At 49.9% G+C, this 20,130-nt stretch overlaps 1 protein-coding gene across 2 annotated transcripts in view; it reads left to right on the top strand.

The window, feature by feature from the left end:
* STXBP1 (syntaxin binding protein 1) overlaps positions 1–20,130 on the top strand; it is a 60,429-nt gene that overhangs the window by 26,499 nt on the left and 13,800 nt on the right. For both annotated transcript variants that reach the window (XM_024562239.4, XM_024562240.4), the window contains exons 2-14: positions 1,204–1,253; positions 2,849–2,930; positions 5,957–6,033; positions 6,925–7,003; positions 8,375–8,478; positions 10,120–10,268; positions 12,008–12,092; positions 12,859–12,989; positions 14,176–14,283; positions 15,283–15,343; positions 16,666–16,731; positions 17,476–17,556; positions 19,472–19,610. In XM_024562239.4, coding sequence (XP_024418007.1) covers positions 1,204–1,253; positions 2,849–2,930; positions 5,957–6,033; positions 6,925–7,003; positions 8,375–8,478; positions 10,120–10,268; positions 12,008–12,092; positions 12,859–12,989; positions 14,176–14,283; positions 15,283–15,343; positions 16,666–16,731; positions 17,476–17,556; positions 19,472–19,610 — 1,212 coding nt within the window. The remainder of the gene's footprint in view (positions 1–1,203; positions 1,254–2,848; positions 2,931–5,956; positions 6,034–6,924; positions 7,004–8,374; positions 8,479–10,119; positions 10,269–12,007; positions 12,093–12,858; positions 12,990–14,175; positions 14,284–15,282; positions 15,344–16,665; positions 16,732–17,475; positions 17,557–19,471; positions 19,611–20,130) is intronic.

Raw genomic sequence — 20,130 nt, 5'->3', positions numbered from 1 at the left:
TGGCATGATTTTTCTTTTCAGTGTTTTTTAAGTACATGAGTAACACATGGTATTTTCTTCTTCATACAGTTCTGTGTTTTCCAAGTTGACTGCAGTGAGTGTGTTCTTATAATCAGGAATACAGTTCTTAACCATGGTAGCGCACATGAGATTATCGAAGTCGGCCAGAAGCAGAATTAGGAATTGTGGTGCTCCTGAGAATGGCCTGTGTGTTCGAAACATGCGTGCTAATGATGACTGTTAGCCTCTGAGTCCTTCCAGTCCCGTTTACTGCCTGGGTTCAGAAAGGGTGGCGAGAGTGGTGTTTCCTAGGAAACCCGCATGGCTGGGGACGCCTGTGTGTGTGTCGGGGAGGGAGTGATGCAGACTGGGGCTTCTTCCAAATGGTGGTTTGGGCTGAGAACATCCCACAGATATGCTCAGGGTGGAAAGCCTTTTCAGCTGCTTGTCACATCTGTTTTTGGAGCTTAGGGGCGGCTCATGTGGCCTGAGGTATTGTTGCAGCCTTTCGCTCACTTCATGGAAGGCAGTGGCTCGCAAACCCAAGACCCTTTCGGGAGTCCACGAGGTCAAAACTATCTTCTTAATAAGACCAATAAGGTGTTATTGGCCTTTTTTACTCTTAATCTTTTACAAGTGCACAGTGGAGTTTTCCAGATGCTGTCTGATTTATAACAGATTGTAGAAGCAGATAGGAGAATCCAGCTGTCTTCTATGAAGCCAGACTTCAAAGAGGGTTGCAAAGACAGGACGGGGGGAGCCATTATTCTCACTAAAACCTTTTTCTTCCAGAAAGTATAGCTACATTTCATTAATAGGCTATTTATGTTAAGATATAATGGGTTTATTGTTATTTTGATGAATTAATTTTTTTAATGTCTCAGGTTTACTATTTCTAACATGGTAAATATCAATAGATATTTACCCACATGAGCAAACACTCTTGGGAACCTCCGTGTTTGAAAGTGTAAAGTAGTCCTGAGCCGAGACTTGGAGAACCACTCAGCTGAGGAAACAGAAAGAGAGCCTCTTTATGATGGTTGACTGTGGCTCAGGGAACAGATTGGCTGAACAAAGAACAAAGCCCACGGGGAGAAAGATGACCTACTCTAATGCGTAGGTGTTGGGAGTCCTTGAAGTTACATTAAATTTTCCTTTTCCCCTCCTTTTCTTCCTCCCTTCCTTTCGCTGTCCTTTTTTTAGAGATCATGCATGACGTGATAAAGAAGGTAAAGAAGAAGGGGGAGTGGAAGGTAAGTCGACCAGGGTGATTAATGGCCTTCAAAGTTCATGTCGGGGTCAGGTTGGGGAAAGGTGTAGAGGCAAGGAACACAGAAAGAAAAAATGTAATCTGCTCCTGCCTCTCACTTTGTGTGATCCTGCTTATGCAATCTCTTGGCCGTAAAGCTTAGCTGAAAGGTCACCTGGTGGGGCAGTGTCGCAGTGGGACTCCTTTATTCAAACATCTTACCTGGAGCCCGTGTGTATAAACAGAAGAAGGGGGCTCTGTCTACGCAGGGAGAGCAGGATGAGGCCCTTCTGGCCCCTCTGGCAGCCCTGCAGCTTCTCCACGGAGCCCGCAAACAGCGTGAAGGCCCTCTTCCCGTCTGTCCTCCCGTCAGTAACCGCGCGTTTATTCCTGTCACTTCCAGAGCGATGCTCAGTGTCTCACGTAGAATGTACATGAAACAAGTATTTAAGCCAATCAAACTGATTATGGCCTCAGTGTCTGGAGGGGGCGACGCAAGGAGTGTTGTCCCACACCACGCTGTCCCTCATTCCGGAAGTCAGTGTTTTGAGGGTCGCTTGGTTGTCTGTGGCTGGGCCTTACCTGGCCAGGAGAGCATGCAGTGTCGCTTGAACTTCCCTGTGTGTTATTGAAGAGTTTATTCCAACCACTCTTGCCCCAAGTTTTCCTGCAGTCAAGAACTCACACGTGTTCAAGTCCGTTGGGCCAGGACAGCAGAGGTTATTGGCCCCGGAGGAGCCTGAAGTCTCATGCTGGCCTGTGAGCCTGTTTTAACCAGCACGTCCTCCTCACCACCAGAGCGGGAGGCCATCTGGTGGGAACTCTTTATGCCTGTCTTTGTGGACATAGGAATTTTACAGGGATCTTGAGGAAGCTGCCTCATAAAATGCAAACTGGCCCTATACCACAGCAGAACACTTTTCGGGCCACATCGTGTCTCACCTTCACCTCGGTTTATATCATTAGAGAAGGAGAAGAGAGGTAGCCTTGGTTTAACTGCCTGCCTCTCTCCACTGTGGGCTGAATGCAGCTAGGAAAGGTTAGCTAGAGAATTGTGGGCGCTCTGCTTTTAGACACGATGGCACGTTCTTGTTCCTCCCATCTGGACTGAAGCCGAGTTTACCCCCAGGTGATGCGCGTGCTGGTGAAGGTGCCGTCCTTACAACGCAGGAACGGCCCTCACCTTCCAGCCGTCCACGGGGCATGAGAGCTTGGTCTCCCTTTAAGCAAGAGTTATAGCCTGAAAACATACTCTCCAACATAGTTTTCTCTGCGTGTGGGTGCTGTAGATTATTTCCCCCCCTCTCTCTTTGTTTTTTTATGAGTAATGATTCTCATCATCATGAAAATTACAAGTTTAATTTTTTTAAGCTTATAAAATTAAACCAAGTCAGTGAGAGCAAACTCTTAACTCCCAAGTTAGGTTTGCGTGTGGTGGAAAGCAAGCTAGCGTGTGTTTCAGCACACTTCCGGCCCGTAGAGAATATGGAAAGTCAGGGTTCTGCACTTCTGGGCTCTCGCTGAGGTCTGACACGGTAAGCCAGCGAGAGGAGCGGGGAGGACGCCATTCGGGCCGTAAGCTGGTGTCTCTGCTTCCAGGTGCTGGTGGTCGATCAGCTGAGCATGAGGATGCTCTCTTCCTGCTGCAAGATGACGGACATCATGACTGAGGGGATAACAAGTGAGCACACCATTCCTTCTGCCTCTCCGTGCCGCTCAGGCCGTCCTCTGTGCCCGGCTTTCCTCCTCCCTATTCAGTATTGTCTCACTTGACTTCACATTCTTCCAGTAACCTGGGTGGTAAGACTGTACATTCCCAAGAGAGACCCAGAGCTTCTTGTTCATCACTGAATCCCTGATCCCCTGCTAGCTGCTCGTTAAATATCTGTGAAAGGTTGCCAAAAGGAAGATTAAATCAAGAAGAAAGGCAGGCCATCCAATAGGGGAAAAACGGGCGAAAGACCTGAACAGGCACTTAACAAAAGAAGAAATCCGAAATGGCCAATAAATACGTGAAAAATCGCTCACCCAGGGAAATACCATTAAAGTCAGAGTAAGACCGGAATATTTAAACTCTGATAATTCCAAGTGACAGGATGTGGAAAAGCGGGAACTGCTATATGACAGAGTGTCAGTTGTCACAGCTCCTTTGAAAAGCACTTGGCAGTGTCTCGCAGAGTTGAAGGCAGGCGCTGTCCTGTGAGCTCACAAGTCTGTGGTCAGGAGTGTGCCCTAGACAGGCAGCCTCAGGCATGTGTGCCCGTGTGCACATGCAGGGAGGCTCACAGGACATTGCTTACAGGAGCCCCATATTGGAAACAACCTAGAAAGACCGTCAGGAGCAGAGTGGTCAGCTCAATTGTGGCGGAGTCATACAGTAGAATTCTCTATGTCAGTGAAAACGAATGACCCCTGACTACTCACAGTAACATCAGTGAGTCTGGTGAACATATTGGTGAGCAAAAGAAGCAAGATACAGAAAAGTACTTGCAGTGTGCTTTAACTTACAGAAAGTTCAAGTCTAGGCAAAACGACCGTACTGTCTTGAAGTGCAGACATAGCGGCAAAGCCATACAGAGAAGTGACCGCTGTTGCTCAGGACAGTGGTTCTCTTTGGAGGGAAGGGAGGAAGTTGTTGAAGGAGGGAATGGGGCTCTTCTGCAGTCCTGGGGCTTCTGCTTCCTAAGCTGCCTGGTGCTTATGTAGACATTTGCTTCATAATTATTTGTGTGTTTGTTTTAGTCGATCTCTACAATACGTGTTATAATTTCACAGTAGGTAGATTTTTAAAAATCACCCGCTCAAGGTCCCTGGCCAGTGTCACACCTGAGACTAGGACTCAGACCTGGCTCTTGGCCCAGAGCTCTCATCGTACTCGGGCTCCTTGTAAGAGGGATCATGCAGCGCGACCTTTGAAACAGCACTGACTGTAAACCAGTCTCTTTTGAGGTATTATTTCAAACATGGAAGTTAACCTTTGTTTTCGCTCAAAAAAATGTGGGGTGGGATGCAGCCCCCAGTGGGTTCCCCCAGAGAGGACTCCATGCCACGTGTGGCTCCCAGGCTGTGGCTGGTCCTTGTCAAAGTCACTGCTGTGTCTGCTACAGGAGGGAAGACGTGGGGGTGGAGGTTGTCATTAAGCTCAATGAATTTAATTTAGAGGTTTGTCCTTTATTCCTAGATTATGTCTTTCCCATTATTGGAGGTTAAAAAAATGTTTTTAAGTTGTGAAATTATGCTAATAATATATTGCGGGTGAGCTGTTAATTAAATTCTAGGTGAAATATATACATATGTATCATTTGGGGGGTATAATCACTTGATTCCCTAATTTTTAAGAACACATTTCCAAATCCAGTTTATCTACTACCAGAAATACAGTCCTGTAAACAGGAGTGCCTAATTTTGGGTGTGACGTTTTGTTATTCGGCTATTTAAAGCCAGGCTTACCCCTGTTGCGAGCTTATAAAGGTATTTTCTTCATTAATTTTTAAAAACAATATTTTTCTCTATCAAAGGAAAAAGCATACAGAGTCGGGGGTGGGTGGGGGAGCCAAATGGAGCTGACGAGTTTCTAACAAAGGTGCAGCCATGCCCACCCGCTCCCCTCTCCCCCAGGCCAGTCACCCCAGAAACAGCCACTCTGCTCTTTCTAGTTATTTTCGTGACTTTTCTGAATCAACACTTGTAATATAGTCTCGTGATTCATCCACGTCAGACACTGTCTGTTGACAGCGTGGCAGATGAGGGCTCTGCCGTCTCCGGATGCACGCAGACGCTTCCCTACCCGGGACGTGGCTTTTAAAAAGGGCCTTATCGGGCAGAATCTAAGAGTTAGCAACCTTATGTTGAATCCCAAAACATTGTGGGGGGAAGTGTTACTGGCTTATGAAATTCAAACATGTACAGCCAGTGGTGAAGTAGGTGGTTGAGGGACGTGGGTATTAATTTGAACATTATTTGGGGTGAGAAGTCTTTATAAATGTTACAAGGGACACATCTAAAGTGACGCTTGTATTTCCCCCAATCAGCTGCAGAGGAAGAGTGGCGGCGTAGTAGGTACTGCCCCCTATACCGGAGGACAGTACAGCATGGGTAACTCTCTCAGCTCTGTCAGGTGACTAGTGAGGTGACAACTGTCCCAAAGCTCTTCTTTCCAGGTGACGTAGTTGACGTAACCATAAAAGAACAAGTAAATCAAAATCCCTGGTTTGATTTAACACACTGTAATGTTTAATCTTGGAACTATTGAGAGGGACAGTATTATTTAGAGGGTATGTTTGGAATGTCCTCACTGGATGTATAGGAGAATATGACAAAACTATCCAATGGTTGATAAATAAACCCAACCTGGAAATCCTAAAGGAATTGGGATTATTTGGGACAGATGAGGAAAAAACTGAAGGAAGAGGCAAAAGACTATTCTTGACAGAATGAGGCAACATTTTCCATTTTCGATTAGAGCAGATCAAGGAATTTACTTAAACGGAAATGGGAAGTGGGACATATCTAGTGGGATAAGTTTCCGGTTTTCTGAAATCCTGAGCAGTGTGGGACAGTGGAGTGTGGTGGCTCTGTGGAAGGGGCAGTGAACCCCCTCGGATTTTTATCTGTGCCAGTGTGGAGGTGGCCCGTACCTGTTGCCTCCAGTTCCGTGATGACCGGTTGTGGGTTTTTATTCACGGTGGGCTGCTGTTTGTTGTCTAGTTGTGGAAGACATCAACAAGTGCAGGGAGCCGCTGCCCAGCCTGGAGGCTGTGTACCTCATCACTCCATCCGAGAAGGTAAAGCCCTCCCCCACAAGAGCTTGGCTAAGGGCACACGTGCCGGCCCGGTGTCCGCGCGGCACAGCATGTCTGCAGTTTCTAGGTTAAGCTCACATGTAACACGCTGCTCTGTTTAAGCATGCAGTCCACAAACGGGGGGCGGGGTGCAGTGAGCAGCGGAGGGAGCATTAAGCTTCCTGAAATACAGCCACTGTCCAGAAAGCCAGCGTCGGGCCGTTCCGGCTCCCTCCCCCTTGCACTCCCCGTCTGGGGAAGAAACCCACTCCATCTAGTTGGGGAGCTCCCTTCCAAACTCAAGTATTTGATGCTTTGGGGTTGATTTCATCAGCATCCGATTAGTGTTCAGATTTACCCGTCTCATCATTTTGGGGGTTTGGTTCAAATTAGCATCTGGACGAGGTCCACCTTCTTGCTTTTGGTTGATAGCTGTGTTAGGGCTGTTTCTCAATCCCCATAAATTCCCTCCAGTTTTCATGCTAGCTTTAAACCCCCATGTTTAAAAAGTGACTCCCATATGAGTTTCTGAAAATGTAACTAAATTACCAGAACTTCATCACTATGAACCTCTTGGAAGATTTCTGACCAATTTCCTCTTTTGTGGGTCTCTTCTCAGGAGCCCATGTTATGGTGGCTCCAACAACTGACACTGTCATTCTGGAATGATCTAGGAGGAAGGCTTTTGTTTGTCTGTACTCTCAACCCTAATTTCAAGTCCCCAGAACTCAGTTATCACCAAACATCAGTTAGAATCATACATTAAAAATCCCTTGCTGTTTTGTGCAAGCAGCTCGAAAGCCCTCTTGGATTTAATTTGGTCCAGATGTAGATTCCATTTGCTTCTAGAGCTGGACTCAGCTCCGTCTTTCTTCCCTCCTCCCCTCTCCACAGTCCGTCCGCTCTCTCATCAATGACTTCAAGGACCCACCGACCGCTAAGTACCGGGCTGCCCACGTCTTCTTCACTGACTGTAAGTACAGCTGTCAGACGCCGCCCGGTCCTCCGAGTCAGCCTTTCTGCACGGCAGGGAGATAGGGAAGAATTGGGTTGTCGCCGTGATTGCCCTGATCTTTTATTCTATTTTCAGAAGAAAAAATGCATAAGAGAAAAACATAAGCACCCACAGTACAAACCTACTAGGTCATGCAGTCCTTCTCGATGAGAAATAGCACCTCTCCCTAGGATTAGGGGGTTCAGTGGTGAGCAGAATTGCCCCAGGGCAGCCTCGGTGTCTCACCATCCGGACTTCCAGCCAGCCCTGTACACTCTAGTGGGCCTCCTCCATCCCCATCCCGCTATCAGCTAGAGCTGCCCCATGTCCTGGCGTCCTTTGTGCTCTTTGTGGAGGTCGCATGCATGGGGCCCGGGGCAGCAACGTCTTGGTGAGTCTTTGTCACTAGTAGAGAGAGAGGAGCAGGGCTGGATAGCTGCGGAGGGTACAGCAGTCACGGTCTCCCTAGGGTTCTCCTCTCTAGGAGAACCCCGCAAAACTCACCCCTGAGGAAGCGGGGAAAGCTGCTGGTGGAGAATAATTTTATACTCCTTGAGTGTGGGTGACAAAGAGAGCAAGTAGATGACAGTAGTAGTAATAGAACAATGACACATTTCTGGGACCCTGCACCCGTGTGTGGCCCAGGAGGGTCATGTGACATCATGGTTCCCCATCAAGGGCAGCTGAGCAGCTGTGTTCCTTAGCGGGTCCCGGGGAGCTGCCTGTCTCACATTGCCCACTGCCGTGACTTTTATTTCTCTATTTTTCATAAGCATGTCAGACGTGTGTATGGTGTTTTTATATATTACACGTCTTATCCCTTCTTTGTTTTTTTTTTTTAAGATTGTATTTATTTATTTTTAGAGAGTGGAAGAGAAGGAGAAAGAGAGGGAGAGAAACATCAATGTATGGTTGCCTGCCTCTCACATACTCTCAACTGGGGACCTGGCCCATGACCCAGGCATGTGCCCTGACTGGGAATCAAACTAGCGACCCTTTGGTTCGCAGGCCGTCGCTCAGTCCACTGAGCCACACCAGCCAGGGCCATTATCCCTTCTTAATCTCTTCTGGGTTTTTATTTCCTCTCCTAGACATAAGAAAAGCTTTTATTAGCTCTCAATATCTCAGTCCTTATCTCCCATTTTTTCTCCGTTCTGTGTGAGGGTCTTGTAGGTGTTTTTACATCCCTCTTATAGCCTGGAGGTAGTGGGTATTTTAGGGTGGAGTGAATGTTTTATTTGCCTTTTTAAAGTCCGAATAACTAAAGAACGCACCAGACACACGCGACTATTGAAATGAGCCCGCAAAGGGACAGGAAAACCTACTTAGTGTCTTCTGTCATTCTTGCAGCTTGTCCAGACGCCCTGTTTAACGAGCTGGTAAAATCTCGAGCAGCCAAAGTCATCAAAACTCTGACGGAAATCAACATCGCCTTTCTCCCCTACGAGTCCCAGGTGAGGCTGAGTCGCGAGCAGGTGGAAGCGCATCTCTGTTCCTCTATCAGGAACTCCGAGGGGGCAGGGGAGGGGAGACATGTGCTCCGGATTCCTACAGGCCGTGTTGTAAGTGGGTGTGTAGGTGATGGAAAGTGGGGGTACTCCTTAGGGGTCTGCACCGCCCTCATCTCACCCCCAGTTGTATCTGACGTTTGTGAAGCCGCAGTGCCTCTCTTTGTGTGCATTGCCCTTACTCACCGTGTGCACTCCAGCTCGCTGACTCCTGAATAACCAATCCAAAAAGAGCGCGGAGGGAGAGATGGGAAGGGATCAGACAGCACCCATCTGCTGTGAAGGGGACTGTTTTTATGTGCAGAGAACCTCAGCCTGTCACGTGCTGAGAGAACAGATGGCAGCCTTCGTCATTCGCCGTTAACACTTCCAATGCCAGGTGCTGCGGCGGCACACACCGCCCCCCCAGGAAAAGCTCAGAGTGTTAAACCAGGAAGGGCGAAGCTGGTTGTGAGAGAGCGTACTGTAAGGTTTGTTGAAATGCCTTCTCGGAGCAAACAAAGAAATGAAACAACAGGGCTGGTAGCACTTTGTAGAGATAAACAGATGGTTGTGGCCCGTGGGACCTTTATAGGTCAGCTTCTGACACCAGGGAGGGACCTATTCTTAGCAAAGGAGGGGTGGAAAAAACACAGTACGGACGTTAAAGGCCGTCTCACTCCCGGCTCTCTGGGCCCAGCGCCCGTTCCCAGCCAGACTGCGTGCAGGAAATACGTTTTCTCTGTGTGAGCCCTGTCACCACCTGGATTGAAGAAAATCCAAATGTGTCGTGTCCAAACATACCATGTTTTATAGATTTTTGAAAAGTAATAAACTTTAAAAAAACAGCCCTCAGGTTTTCTAGATGATCAGGGTGGTTTATGTAAATGAGCTTCCGAGAGAATACTGATAGCTGGTAGGTTAGGCAGTTTAAGAGAAAACTTTAAACTTCTGGAACTTTCCAAACAAAAAGAAAAAAGAAAAACAGTTAGACCTGCTGAGGATATGAAATTGTCAGATCAAAAAGCTCCATTATACGCACAGAGTCGCAGCCCAGTTTCTAGCTCCCCCCTTACCTACTGAAACCGACAGTGGCCTGGGACGCCCAACACTAGCCTGCTTCTGCTCTCCTCCTGGCCTTCTTGTCCACCAGACACGCCTGCCTCAGGGCCTCCGCACCGGCCATTCCCTCCGTGTGGAAGCCCCCCTGCTGGTGAGAAACTTCTCACCTCCCTCAAGCCCTTGTCCAAACATCACCTTCTCAAGGACAACTTGTCCACCCTGACAGCCCTTCTGGGCATTCTTTCCCTACGTCAGTATTTTCTCATACATTTACCAATTTTTCCCATACCATAAAACTCACTTTCATTGTGCTTATTGTTTCTCTGTCATCTGCTGTGCCTTCACGCTCTCCATGAGGACGGTCATGTTTTGGTCACTAACAGGTCCTAGTATTTAGTTCCCTGGCAAAGCGCACAGCTCGCACGCATCTGAAGAATACACGGAAACATATTCTGTAGACTCACTACCGGAGCTGGAGAAAATTCCGGCAGCTCGCCATTCTGGATGCAAACACTACACGTGCGGGCACCTTTGCCTCCTCCTCAGGTGTACTCCCTGGACTCCGCTGACTCTTTCCAGAGCTTCTACAGTCCCCACAAGGCTCAGATGAAGAACCCTATCCTGGAGCGCCTGGCAGAGCAGATCGCGACCCTGTGTGCCACCCTGAAGGAGTACCCCGCCGTGCGGTACCGGGGGTAAGGCAGCGTGCCCCCGGGGGTTGTCCCAACGCCTCCCCACCTTAAATTTCCTTGGCGATTGGCTCCAGAGGGTCAGGATTTGAATGTCAGGCATTTATAATTGTTCTTCCAATGGTTTTGTTATTTTCTAAATTTTGTTGTGGATGTAATAATACATACAGAAAAGGTATGAAAAAGCATGAAAGGTATGTATGCTGAGTCGTGAGTAACTAAAATATGAACCCCTATGTAATGGCAAGCCAGGTCTCCTGTAGTTTTTCATCTCTTTCTGACCTTTAAAAACAAACAGCATCTTTGCAGAAGATGTTTCAGAGTAAGGTAAAATCGAAAGAGGACGCTTCTCTAAAGGACACATTGCTCAGATTTTAAGAGTCATTCACATATCACTTACCCGCCATGTGCTAAGTGCTGGCGGGGGGGACTCAGCCAGAGGACACGACTCCCGATCTGTGCAGGCAGGTCAGGCACCAGCTGCGCGTCTCACGCCCACAGTGCAGGCCCCGAGAGACCAGGGCCGCTCGACAGACAAGCCCAGGGCCCGGGTCCTCAGTGGGGAGAAGGCCCTTTGAGCTGAGAGGATCAAGAACAGCTTCAGACGAGAGGTGACATTTGAACTAGGTCCGGTTGGGAGGAGAAGAGAGGCCTTTTCTGTGCACAGTTGGCTGTTGCCATTGATATTAGCAAAAGGGTGGAGCGGGGAAAGCGAAGGGCAAGTCTGAGGAGGATGGGGAGTCTAGCACAGTGTAGGCACAGGGCAGCCAGGCGAGACAGGCCATTTCTGGAGGCCTCAAATGCCATCTTTGGTGTCATGTCCTTTCCTAGCTGACACCGGGAAACTCGGGGTGGGGGGGTTGATGGGGCAGCAAATGCAGCATTGTGGGAGCGTGAAGATGGGAGTGTGAGCAGGAGCCAGGCGAGGAGGAAGTGGAGGGGGAGCCACTCCGAGAGGAGCTGAGGGCCTGAACCTGGAGCACAAGGGTCAGTGTTCACCCGTCCTGGTGCCGCATTGTCTGCTGGATGCGTAGCCCTGGAAAAACGCCTTTCTCCGTCTGCCCCAGCATCGGGCCTCCCTCTGCCACTGGTGTGCACTGACAGAAGCCTGGTGGAAGTTAAGGAATGAGGGCCGAGGCCAAATCCCGTGACGGTGACCGCATGGTGGGAGGTTACAGTGCATTGGAGGGGGGGTGTGGCGGGTCCCTGAGTACTTTGGCCCTGAGCCTGGCCAGGTGGCGCGCACAGCCACACACTGCGTACCGCGGGGTGGGGCCCCAGAAAATGCTGTCAGGCTGAGCCCCAGGGTAAGGTTCAGAGGTTCTCACTTACACCTTCTGGCTCTGCCTGCAGAAAATGTCACTTGGTGTCAAAACAAGACCCAGGGGAACTTGAATTGAGGGAAGTGAGGACCAGGCGGGTCAGGCTCACTCACCCTATTGTGGGAAAAGGGTGGTGCTCAGGACCCTCTGCGACCTGGGGTTGTTTATCTGAAGCTGCTGGGAAACACTACCTCTGTTTTCACTTCGATAGTTAAAAAGGAACTAGAAAATCACATGTTTATGTTCCAGGCACTGAGCTAAGTATTTTATTTTGTGTGTCCTTTTTAATTGTACTTGTAATGTGTGAATGTATTCTCACTGTCAGAGCAGTGCAGGTGAAGCTCACGCCTCCCTCGGCATTGCCTGCACTGTCCGCCTTTCTCCCCCGAGGGCCGTTCACCCTTGTCATTCCTCCTTTGTCAGGGAATACAAGGACAATGCTTTGCTGGCTCAGTTGATCCAGGACAAGCTGGACGCCTACAAAGCTGATGACCCAACCATGGGGGAGGTGAGTCGGACTTGGACCATGTGGTTCTTTCACCAAGTGACCCCTGCGTGGGTGGCAGTCCTGGGGACGGCTCCGCTGCTCACAGAGCAGGCGTGAGTGCCGCCTTTCCTGCCCGTGGGCCTCTGGTGGAGTGCTCAGGCCCTTGGGCCGGCTGGTTGAGGTTCTGTTCAGTGTTGCCAGGGTGCCCGGCTTGTTTCTGTTCTCGGGGACCTCCCCAGGCTTAGCACTGAAAGCCCTGCATCCTGGGAACCCCTCAGGAGGACAGTATCAGCCCCAGAAAATGGACCTCGGTACGATCGCCAGACCTCATTCACTAGTTTGGACGTGTGCTCGTGTGTGTGTCAGTTGTGTTGAACTGTATCACGCACAGAGGCTCACTGCAGTCCAATGCAGTTTCTCATCATCTTGGTTTTTAAAACCGAAAGTCCTACGTCCTGGGAACCCGGTCGGTCCTGTGCAGACTGCGTGGGGTCACCCATTTGTCGCAGAGCCCAGGTGGTTCTGTTCTTCACTTCGGGCCCCAGCCACAGTTTTAGGTCTGCCTCCAAGGGCCCTCATGGGGAAATAGACACATTGCATTCTCTCTCACATGGCATTAACGGACATCCTTGTCAAGTGGTGAATGGACTGCATTCAGTGCCATGTTACTGGATTTTACCTCCGAGTCACTTCCTGCTGCCCCCTTTTACAGGAGGGGCAATGCTAGTTGCGGCAGGCAGCACTGGATGGAGTGGCTAGTGAAAGTTCCCTGTGTCCTTCCTTCTAGGGCCCAGACAAGGCTCGCTCCCAGCTCCTGATCCTGGACCGAGGGTTCGACCCCAGCTCCCCCGTGCTTCATGAACTGACCTTTCAGGCTATGAGTTACGACCTGCTGCCTATTGAGAATGATGTATACAAGTAAGTGCACGCACCCGGAGGGACCGCAGCTTTGCAAACAAACCAGAAACACCTCTGGTTTGTCATTAGGGTGTCATTAATCCTAGGGAAAGCAGGTGCATTGATACTCTTGCCAAGAAGCCTGCAAGCTCTTTTGTAAGTTCCCAAAACCACATGTTTCTGTCCAGGAATTCGGGCCCCTTTTGGGGAAGAAGAAGTTCAGTTCGTAGCTCACTTTACCTCGGTCCATAGCCTGCTTGGTGAGTCAGTGTGTCGATTTGGGCATGCGTGCATGTCCTATTCAGAGTTGAATCTTCTTACTTATAGATCACCAAATATAACGACACGATATACCAACAGGAGTTTCTCACTGCAGTTATTTGCAGAGGATCTGTTTTCTTTATTATAAACACTTTCCTGCCCTGGCAGGTGTGGCTGAGTGGATTGAGTGCTGGCCTGCGAACCAAAGGGTCACCTGTTTGATTCCCAGTCAGGGTACACGCCTGGGTTGCAGGCTAGGTCCTCAGTAGGGGGCACCTGAGAGGCAACCACACATTGATGTTTCTCTTCCTCTCTTTCTCCCTCCCTTCCCCTCTCTCTAAAAATAAATAAAATGAAATCTTAAAAAAAACCCAAACATTTTTCTTGGTAGCAATCATTAGAAACTCGGTTTCTAAGAACACTTTTTATGTGTATGGAAACAGACTGCATTGTTTCCATGGGGTTTATTTTACAACGCTGGTCATAAAGGCAGCGGCTTCAACATGAAGGTTCTAAAACTGCGAGTGACTCTGCTCTTCTCCCTTTGGCACAGTAGTTCTACCCTTCCTGGAGATGTTCCTGATGTCACAGGCCTGTTGTGGGCAGCCGCTGAAAGGTTGTTAGGCACCACACATTGGAGGCTGGCACCCGGCCCTTTCTGAGAGAGGGATAAAACATGATCTTTGTCCCTTATAAGTAACTTGGATCTAGGTGGCTCAGGTGGTGCTCACATCAGCTGACCCTGAGGAACCTAAAATGGAACTTCAAGTCAGTTGACCTTGAGTAGAGAGCTTTGGGCCTCCTTGCCCAAGGAATCGCAGCCTTTACTGCCCATCCCACAGACGTCAGACGTCGTGGGGCTTGTGGACTCGTTCTGTGGACGCCCCTCTGCCGAGGGCTGTGAGCCCAGAGGGGACTTGGATGGATTCTGTGGGGCCCCCTCTAGGTACGAGACGAGCGGCATCGGGGAGGCACGGGTGAAGGAAGTGCTCCTGGATGAGGACGACGACCTCTGGATAGCGCTGCGCCACAAGCACATTGCGGAAGTGTCCCAGTAAGAACCTCTTTCCTTCCTCCACCCTCCCTAGGGGGAACCGATTTCCCCCAGGTGCGGTTTCCGGTGTGCGCACTCCGGGCAGCTGGAGGGGAGCAAGGTCCTCCATGCATGGAATCGCTCCCTGGGCAAGGTGCCAGCGTGCTAACCTGTGCCCACAAAGCCCTTCTGATCTATGAGCTAGGGCTCCACCAACTTCAGGAAGTTAGAAAACCCATTCTGGAGGGGGGGCCTTAGGATTTTTGGAAAGCATTTGTAGCGCCCTCAGCAAAATGCTCTATAAACGCTAAACATGTAAAGTGAGCTTGTTCTACTGAAGGGTGCAGACGCCACATGCAGTTCTCTCTTACGGAGCTGGTGGGATCTTTCCCTCCCGTTTGCATACCTGAGTCCTGAGCCAGCGCTGAGGTCTGATCCCCTGAACCTGCTTTGCTTTGAAAGTGTTTCAAAATGTTTCCAATATCTAAACATTGTTACATGACCTTTAAACAATTCTGTTTTTACAAAAAGACACATTCTGCTACACTGAGCTGGCGTATCCTCAGGAAATTTACAAGGAAGAGTGAGAAAAATAGTGTTGGATAGCTCTGTTGTTTAGAAGTGGTCTCCACAATTTTGGGGTCACTCAGCTTTAGGAAAACATGATTCACTACTATTTAAATTTATCTGTGCAGTAAATATATACTTTATTGTACTAATGTGTGTATTTTGCAACATATCCAAAAACATAAATTTGAAAAGGATGACGTAAAGTAAACATGAAATAGATGTCATAATATTTTCTTCTCTCTTCTTGAGTCATCTCATACATCCCACCCTGGAGAACCTTGGTTTAGAACACTTTAGAAAATCTCTTAGAAAATCACTTTAAATGCATACCTTCCTGGCAGGAAAAGTCACCACATTTTCCTAAGGGAAGAATCTGGCATTATTCCTGTAGCATCCATACAGAGGCTCTCGGTGTTGCTTTGAAACTTAGCTGCCTCCTCTGTCTTCCAGGGAAGTCACCCGTTCTCTGAAAGACTTTTCGTCCAGCAAGAGGATGAATACGGGAGAGAAGGTAAGCCGTGCTAATGCTGCAGCGCCCTTTAAGCTGATCCCTGCTTTCTGTCTAGGAGCAGGGAGGATGCCTGCTCCGCATCACATCACTGAGTTGGGGAGGCCATCGTCCTTCCTTTATCTACAAGCATTTTGTCCTAGTTTTGCATTCAAGATCGAGATCCGGAGCCTGTCTTTTGATATTTATAGAGAGCTTCTTTTTGTTACTTTTAGGATTCATATTTGCTGTTTTGGATCATGATTCATTTTCAGCCGGAAGAACTGCAAAACCCTTTTTAGCTTGTGGAGGCATTAGAATTCATGACCTAACTTTCCTGGGCCTCTCATCCTGGCCGTTTATCAGAGACGGCTTACTCTTAGTTGAGGCCTGATTTTGTCACTCCGTTGCTTAAAACCACTTAGTGACTTCCTGTTCCCCATGGATTCAAGCCTCACTTGCCCATACATCTCACAGCACCTGTATCATTAGGCTCCAGAGACTCTGGTCTCATCTCTGTCTCCCTCCTTCGTATCCCTGCTGCCTTGCTCCAGCCACACCTGAGTTCCTTACCTGAGCCTTGCCTTGTGAAGTTCCGGTCCTTTGCTCTGGTGTCGTTTTTTTTTGGGGGGTGGGGGGGAGTGGGGATTCTTCCCTACTCCTCCCCAGACTAGTGAAGCCTCTGCTCTGGGCACGGCCCCGTCTGGCTCCCTCAGGGAGCGCCAGTCCACTCTGCTCCTTCAAGGCAGAAATTCTTGAAACTTGATTTTTTGGTCATTGTATCTCCAGCACCTAAAAGTGTCTGGCCTGTAGTAGTAATTCAATAAACTTTTGTTGGATAAATGAGTGGGGTTAGGTGGGTCACACAGTTAGAAAGTAAACAGACCCCTTCACCTGTCGGGATGCAGATTCCAGATGGTTTTCACCTCTCCCCACAGTCCACCCGTCCACACAGCGGCAGCCTTGCTGCTGGGATGAATGTGAACTTGATACCAGAAGTACTTACTTGAGCTAAGGACGCAGAGAAGCAGCAAAAGCTCGTTCTTTCCTGGCAAGCGCTGTGCTCTCAGTAACTTTCTAGTCCAATAAGTAAGATGTAATTGCTGGGCGTCAGAGTTCAGTTCTCCACCTGTGAGACATGGTGTGGGGGTCAGTCATTTTTTTTCCAGCCAGAGGCCTGGCAGCCTAAACACACATGACCTGGTGTTTAGCGGCTTCATTCTGAGAGTCCCAGAGTGCACTTGGGGACCCCGGGCTGGCTGCTGGCCTGGCCTGCGCCCACCAGGCTCACACAGCCTCAGCTCAGGGCGTGGGCCTGAGCCCACATGCTTTCCTTTCCCTTTCAGACCACCATGCGGGACCTGTCCCAGATGCTGAAGAAGATGCCCCAGTACCAGAAAGAGCTCAGCAAGGTATGGCGGTCCAAAGTGGTCGATTGGCATCGTGCATGCAAACAGCTTCCAAAAGATGTCTCAGAGTCCCACTGCACGAACCGATTCACTGACATGCGCGGATTTTCAGACCTCTTCAATTTTTATTCGGCAAAAATGGAAGGCTGGGATACACAGTTTATTTTCTGTGACTTCCTTCTCTCCTCTTCAGTTTTTTCTCTTTATCCTTCCTGTTGCTCTTCTCATAGGCCTCACCACGGGGCTGCTTGAGCGTTACCACGACGTGGCAGCTAGCTCCCCAGACTGAGTGACAGAGAGAGAGAGAGGGGAAGGGAGAGAGAGGTCGAAGGAAGTCACAGTGCCCTGTATGTCCTGATCTGGGCTGTCATATGTCACTTCCTCCACACTGTTCGTTAGAAGTGAGTCCCTAAATCCAGCCCACACTCAAGGACAGAGGAAGAACTAAGTTCCTCCCCCTGGAGGGAGGGATATCAAAGAATTTGGGGACACACTGTGAAGCCATCACACCCTCCCCTACGAAGGGTTCCTCCTTCCTCGGGGCTCTCTTACACTGCGGTCTGCCCCTCTCTCCTGACACGCAATCTCCCTACTTCGTGGCATTTATGTGCCGGCCTGCACGCGCTTCCTCTCCTTCATGAAGCTGGAGATGCCTCGGTGCCCAGCCCGGTGTTCATGCGTCATAGGTGCTTGGTAGGTGTTTGCTGGATCCGTAACTCCTCGATCACAAACTCTACTCTTTCCTAGTATTCGACCCACCTGCACCTTGCTGAGGACTGCATGAAGCATTACCAGGGCACCGTGGACAAGCTCTGCCGAGTGGAGCAGGTAGGACTGTTTCCTTCTCTTCCTGCCATGCCATTTACCCAGCTGAATTTTAACCTCTGACCTTGAACATCCTGCAGAATCATAGGAAATAGACATGGGAAAGCCCACTAGATCGTGTGTCACCTCTCTGGAGCCAGTGCCTTGCCGCCCTCAATGGCAGGGACTGGGCTGGCCCGGATGGCTGTGCCGTCCAGATGTGCATGCCTGGCTCGCCACGGGTCCGAGCCCTGCGTGGACAGGGCTGGCTGGGCCCTATATTCTGACCGTATTTCCTCCTGATGCAGCCACACCGGCTTCGGAGGCCTAGGGCTGGCAGAGGACAGTGCAGTAGCAGGTCAGAAATTTGCCCACAGACTCACCAGTCACAATCAGGACCACAAGTGGGGAGTTTGGATTCGAGTTCTGTCTCTGTCGCAGGTTTGTCTGATGTGCCCACTTCTCTCTCTATATCCCTCACCTGCGAAGGGAAGGGGCGAGGCTGCCACAACTGCCCGGACTGCTGTGCGGAGTCACTGCGTTCTTCCAGTGCGATAACATGACTCAACTGGGGCCAGCTTCTAAGGAGGGAGAGGGCATTGAACAACCCCTTTCACAGGGAAACACAGCTCAAGTTCTCAGCGTGAAGCTGAGGTTCAAATCTTCTGGTTTGATGTGTGGCAGGCTCAGCTTAGGTTTGTGAGACCTGTTCCAGTTCGCTGCTGCGCTCCTAGTGGAGGCAGCCCCGCTAACACCCGTCAGTTTCCAGGGGGTCTTGGAAAACAAAAGGTGTCCTCTCCCCAAAAAGGTCACCATCCAGAGAGAGGTTATCTCTAGATCAGTAAAAATGCAGTTGGGATTAATCCTTGGAAGCTAAATTGTTTCAGAAGTGCTAGATAGTATTTGTCAAACCCGTTACATTTAATTTGATTTTTAGAGAGTATTAGAATCAGGTCCTCATGAACATGAACAAACATCGGTGAGGCTGGCAGTGGACTCGGAGGTGAAAGGGCTGGGGGGAGAGGCCCCCGCCACCCACCCAGGCAGGGAAGAGGCCACACAAAGAGGCCACAAGCTCGAGATCATAACTGTTATGAACTCCTGGGATCTCAAGAGAAAAGGAACCCTCAGGCAGCCTCCGTAAGAGCCACAGAGGAAGTTGTGGCTGCTGGCCTCTGAGAATAAGACCAAATGGTCCTCAATGGGCCGCGTCTGTCCGCTCTGCCACTTTCTCTGACCTGCTGAGAACCGGCCAACTCTTGCCTGAGTCATTAAGTGGGGTCAGTAGGCTGTGCTTACTTCATTCTCCTCCATCTTCGGTCATTATGTCAGCCCTTCTCTCCTCCTCCATCTCCATGGGTGGGATTTGCAGGTTTGGGAGCCTGTTCCTTGTTCCTCCTCACCCTGGAAATGTTGGGAAGATTAAAAACAGACCCTAAAAACCTGAGTCATTAAAACTCAAACAGCACGTCCCTCAGTGCCAGGGAAGCAGCCAGCGAAGAGTCAAGCCAGGCAGAGGCCCTCCCAGTGCCAAAACCGCCCTTGTGGGGGAAGGGCTTCCCTCGAAGCCCTGGCCCCACAGCAGGCTTTGGGCCCCTCTCTAGAGGACCTGCTGACATTGAAGCTTTCCCTGGGGAGCAGGCACTGGTGCCTGGGCCCTCACCTGAAGGGAATAGCCTCCCTTCGAACACGACGGCACCCGTTGTGGTTTCTGCATTTGGAAAGTGAAACCTGGAGCTTTTCTCTCACTGATGCTCTAGGAATCCGTGCTGGTTGCCCCGGTGCTCGTGATGCGGCGCTGGGACAGCGGAATTGCCTGGCTGAGACCTCCCCGACCCAGCCACGGGTTCCAGGCTTTCTCGGACCAGCAGTTTTCTAATAGCTGCCACCTGTCTAGACTGTCACCAGAAACAGGGCCAATGCAGTGTGTTTTCTGCAGGACCTAGCCATGGGCACAGATGCTGAAGGTGAGAAGATCAAGGACCCCATGAGAGCCATTGTCCCCATTCTGCTGGATGCAAACGTCAGCACTTACGACAAAATCCGCATCATCCTTCTCTACATCTTTCTGAAGAACGGTAGGAAGGGTGGGCCGCAGAAGAGGGGCAGCTGGGAAAGACAAAACAAGGTGAAAAGTAGTTTAAAAGACATGAAAAGGGTATTTAAACTGTAATGTAGGCAAACCTGTGCCCACTGGAGGCTGTGTTCCCCCGTAATTCCAGGGGTGACAGTGGTGTGGACGTGAAGCCGAGGACAGGGCAGGCAGCTTCTTGGCCCGTTTATTAGAGCATGTCTGCCTGATATTTTTAACTTGTACCACACTTGTAACCTGTGCCTTTAAGTAACAGTTTTACCCCCATCGTTGTTGCCCATAAGTGTCCTCTGCAAAAAGATGGGCACAGAGACTCTATTGTCCGCGCTGATGTGGGCGTGGGCTCAGGGTGGATGGGGCGGCTGAGAAACAGGAGAGAGAAGGAAACGGAGACTGTTAGGGGAGCGCCGGTGGTCACAGCCCGGGATGGAGTGGTGGGAGTGGACCGGGAGGCTTGGTCTTGTCCTCATCTGACGGTGAAGTTGATGCAGCAAACAGATTCACTG

The sequence above is a fragment of the Desmodus rotundus genome, chromosome 1 (assembly GCF_022682495.2).
Source record: "Desmodus rotundus isolate HL8 chromosome 1, HLdesRot8A.1, whole genome shotgun sequence".
Lineage (NCBI taxonomy): Eukaryota > Metazoa > Chordata > Mammalia > Chiroptera > Phyllostomidae > Desmodus > Desmodus rotundus.
The sequence above is the reverse complement of the archived record's forward strand: the minus strand, read 5'-3'. Positions and strand labels throughout refer to the sequence as shown.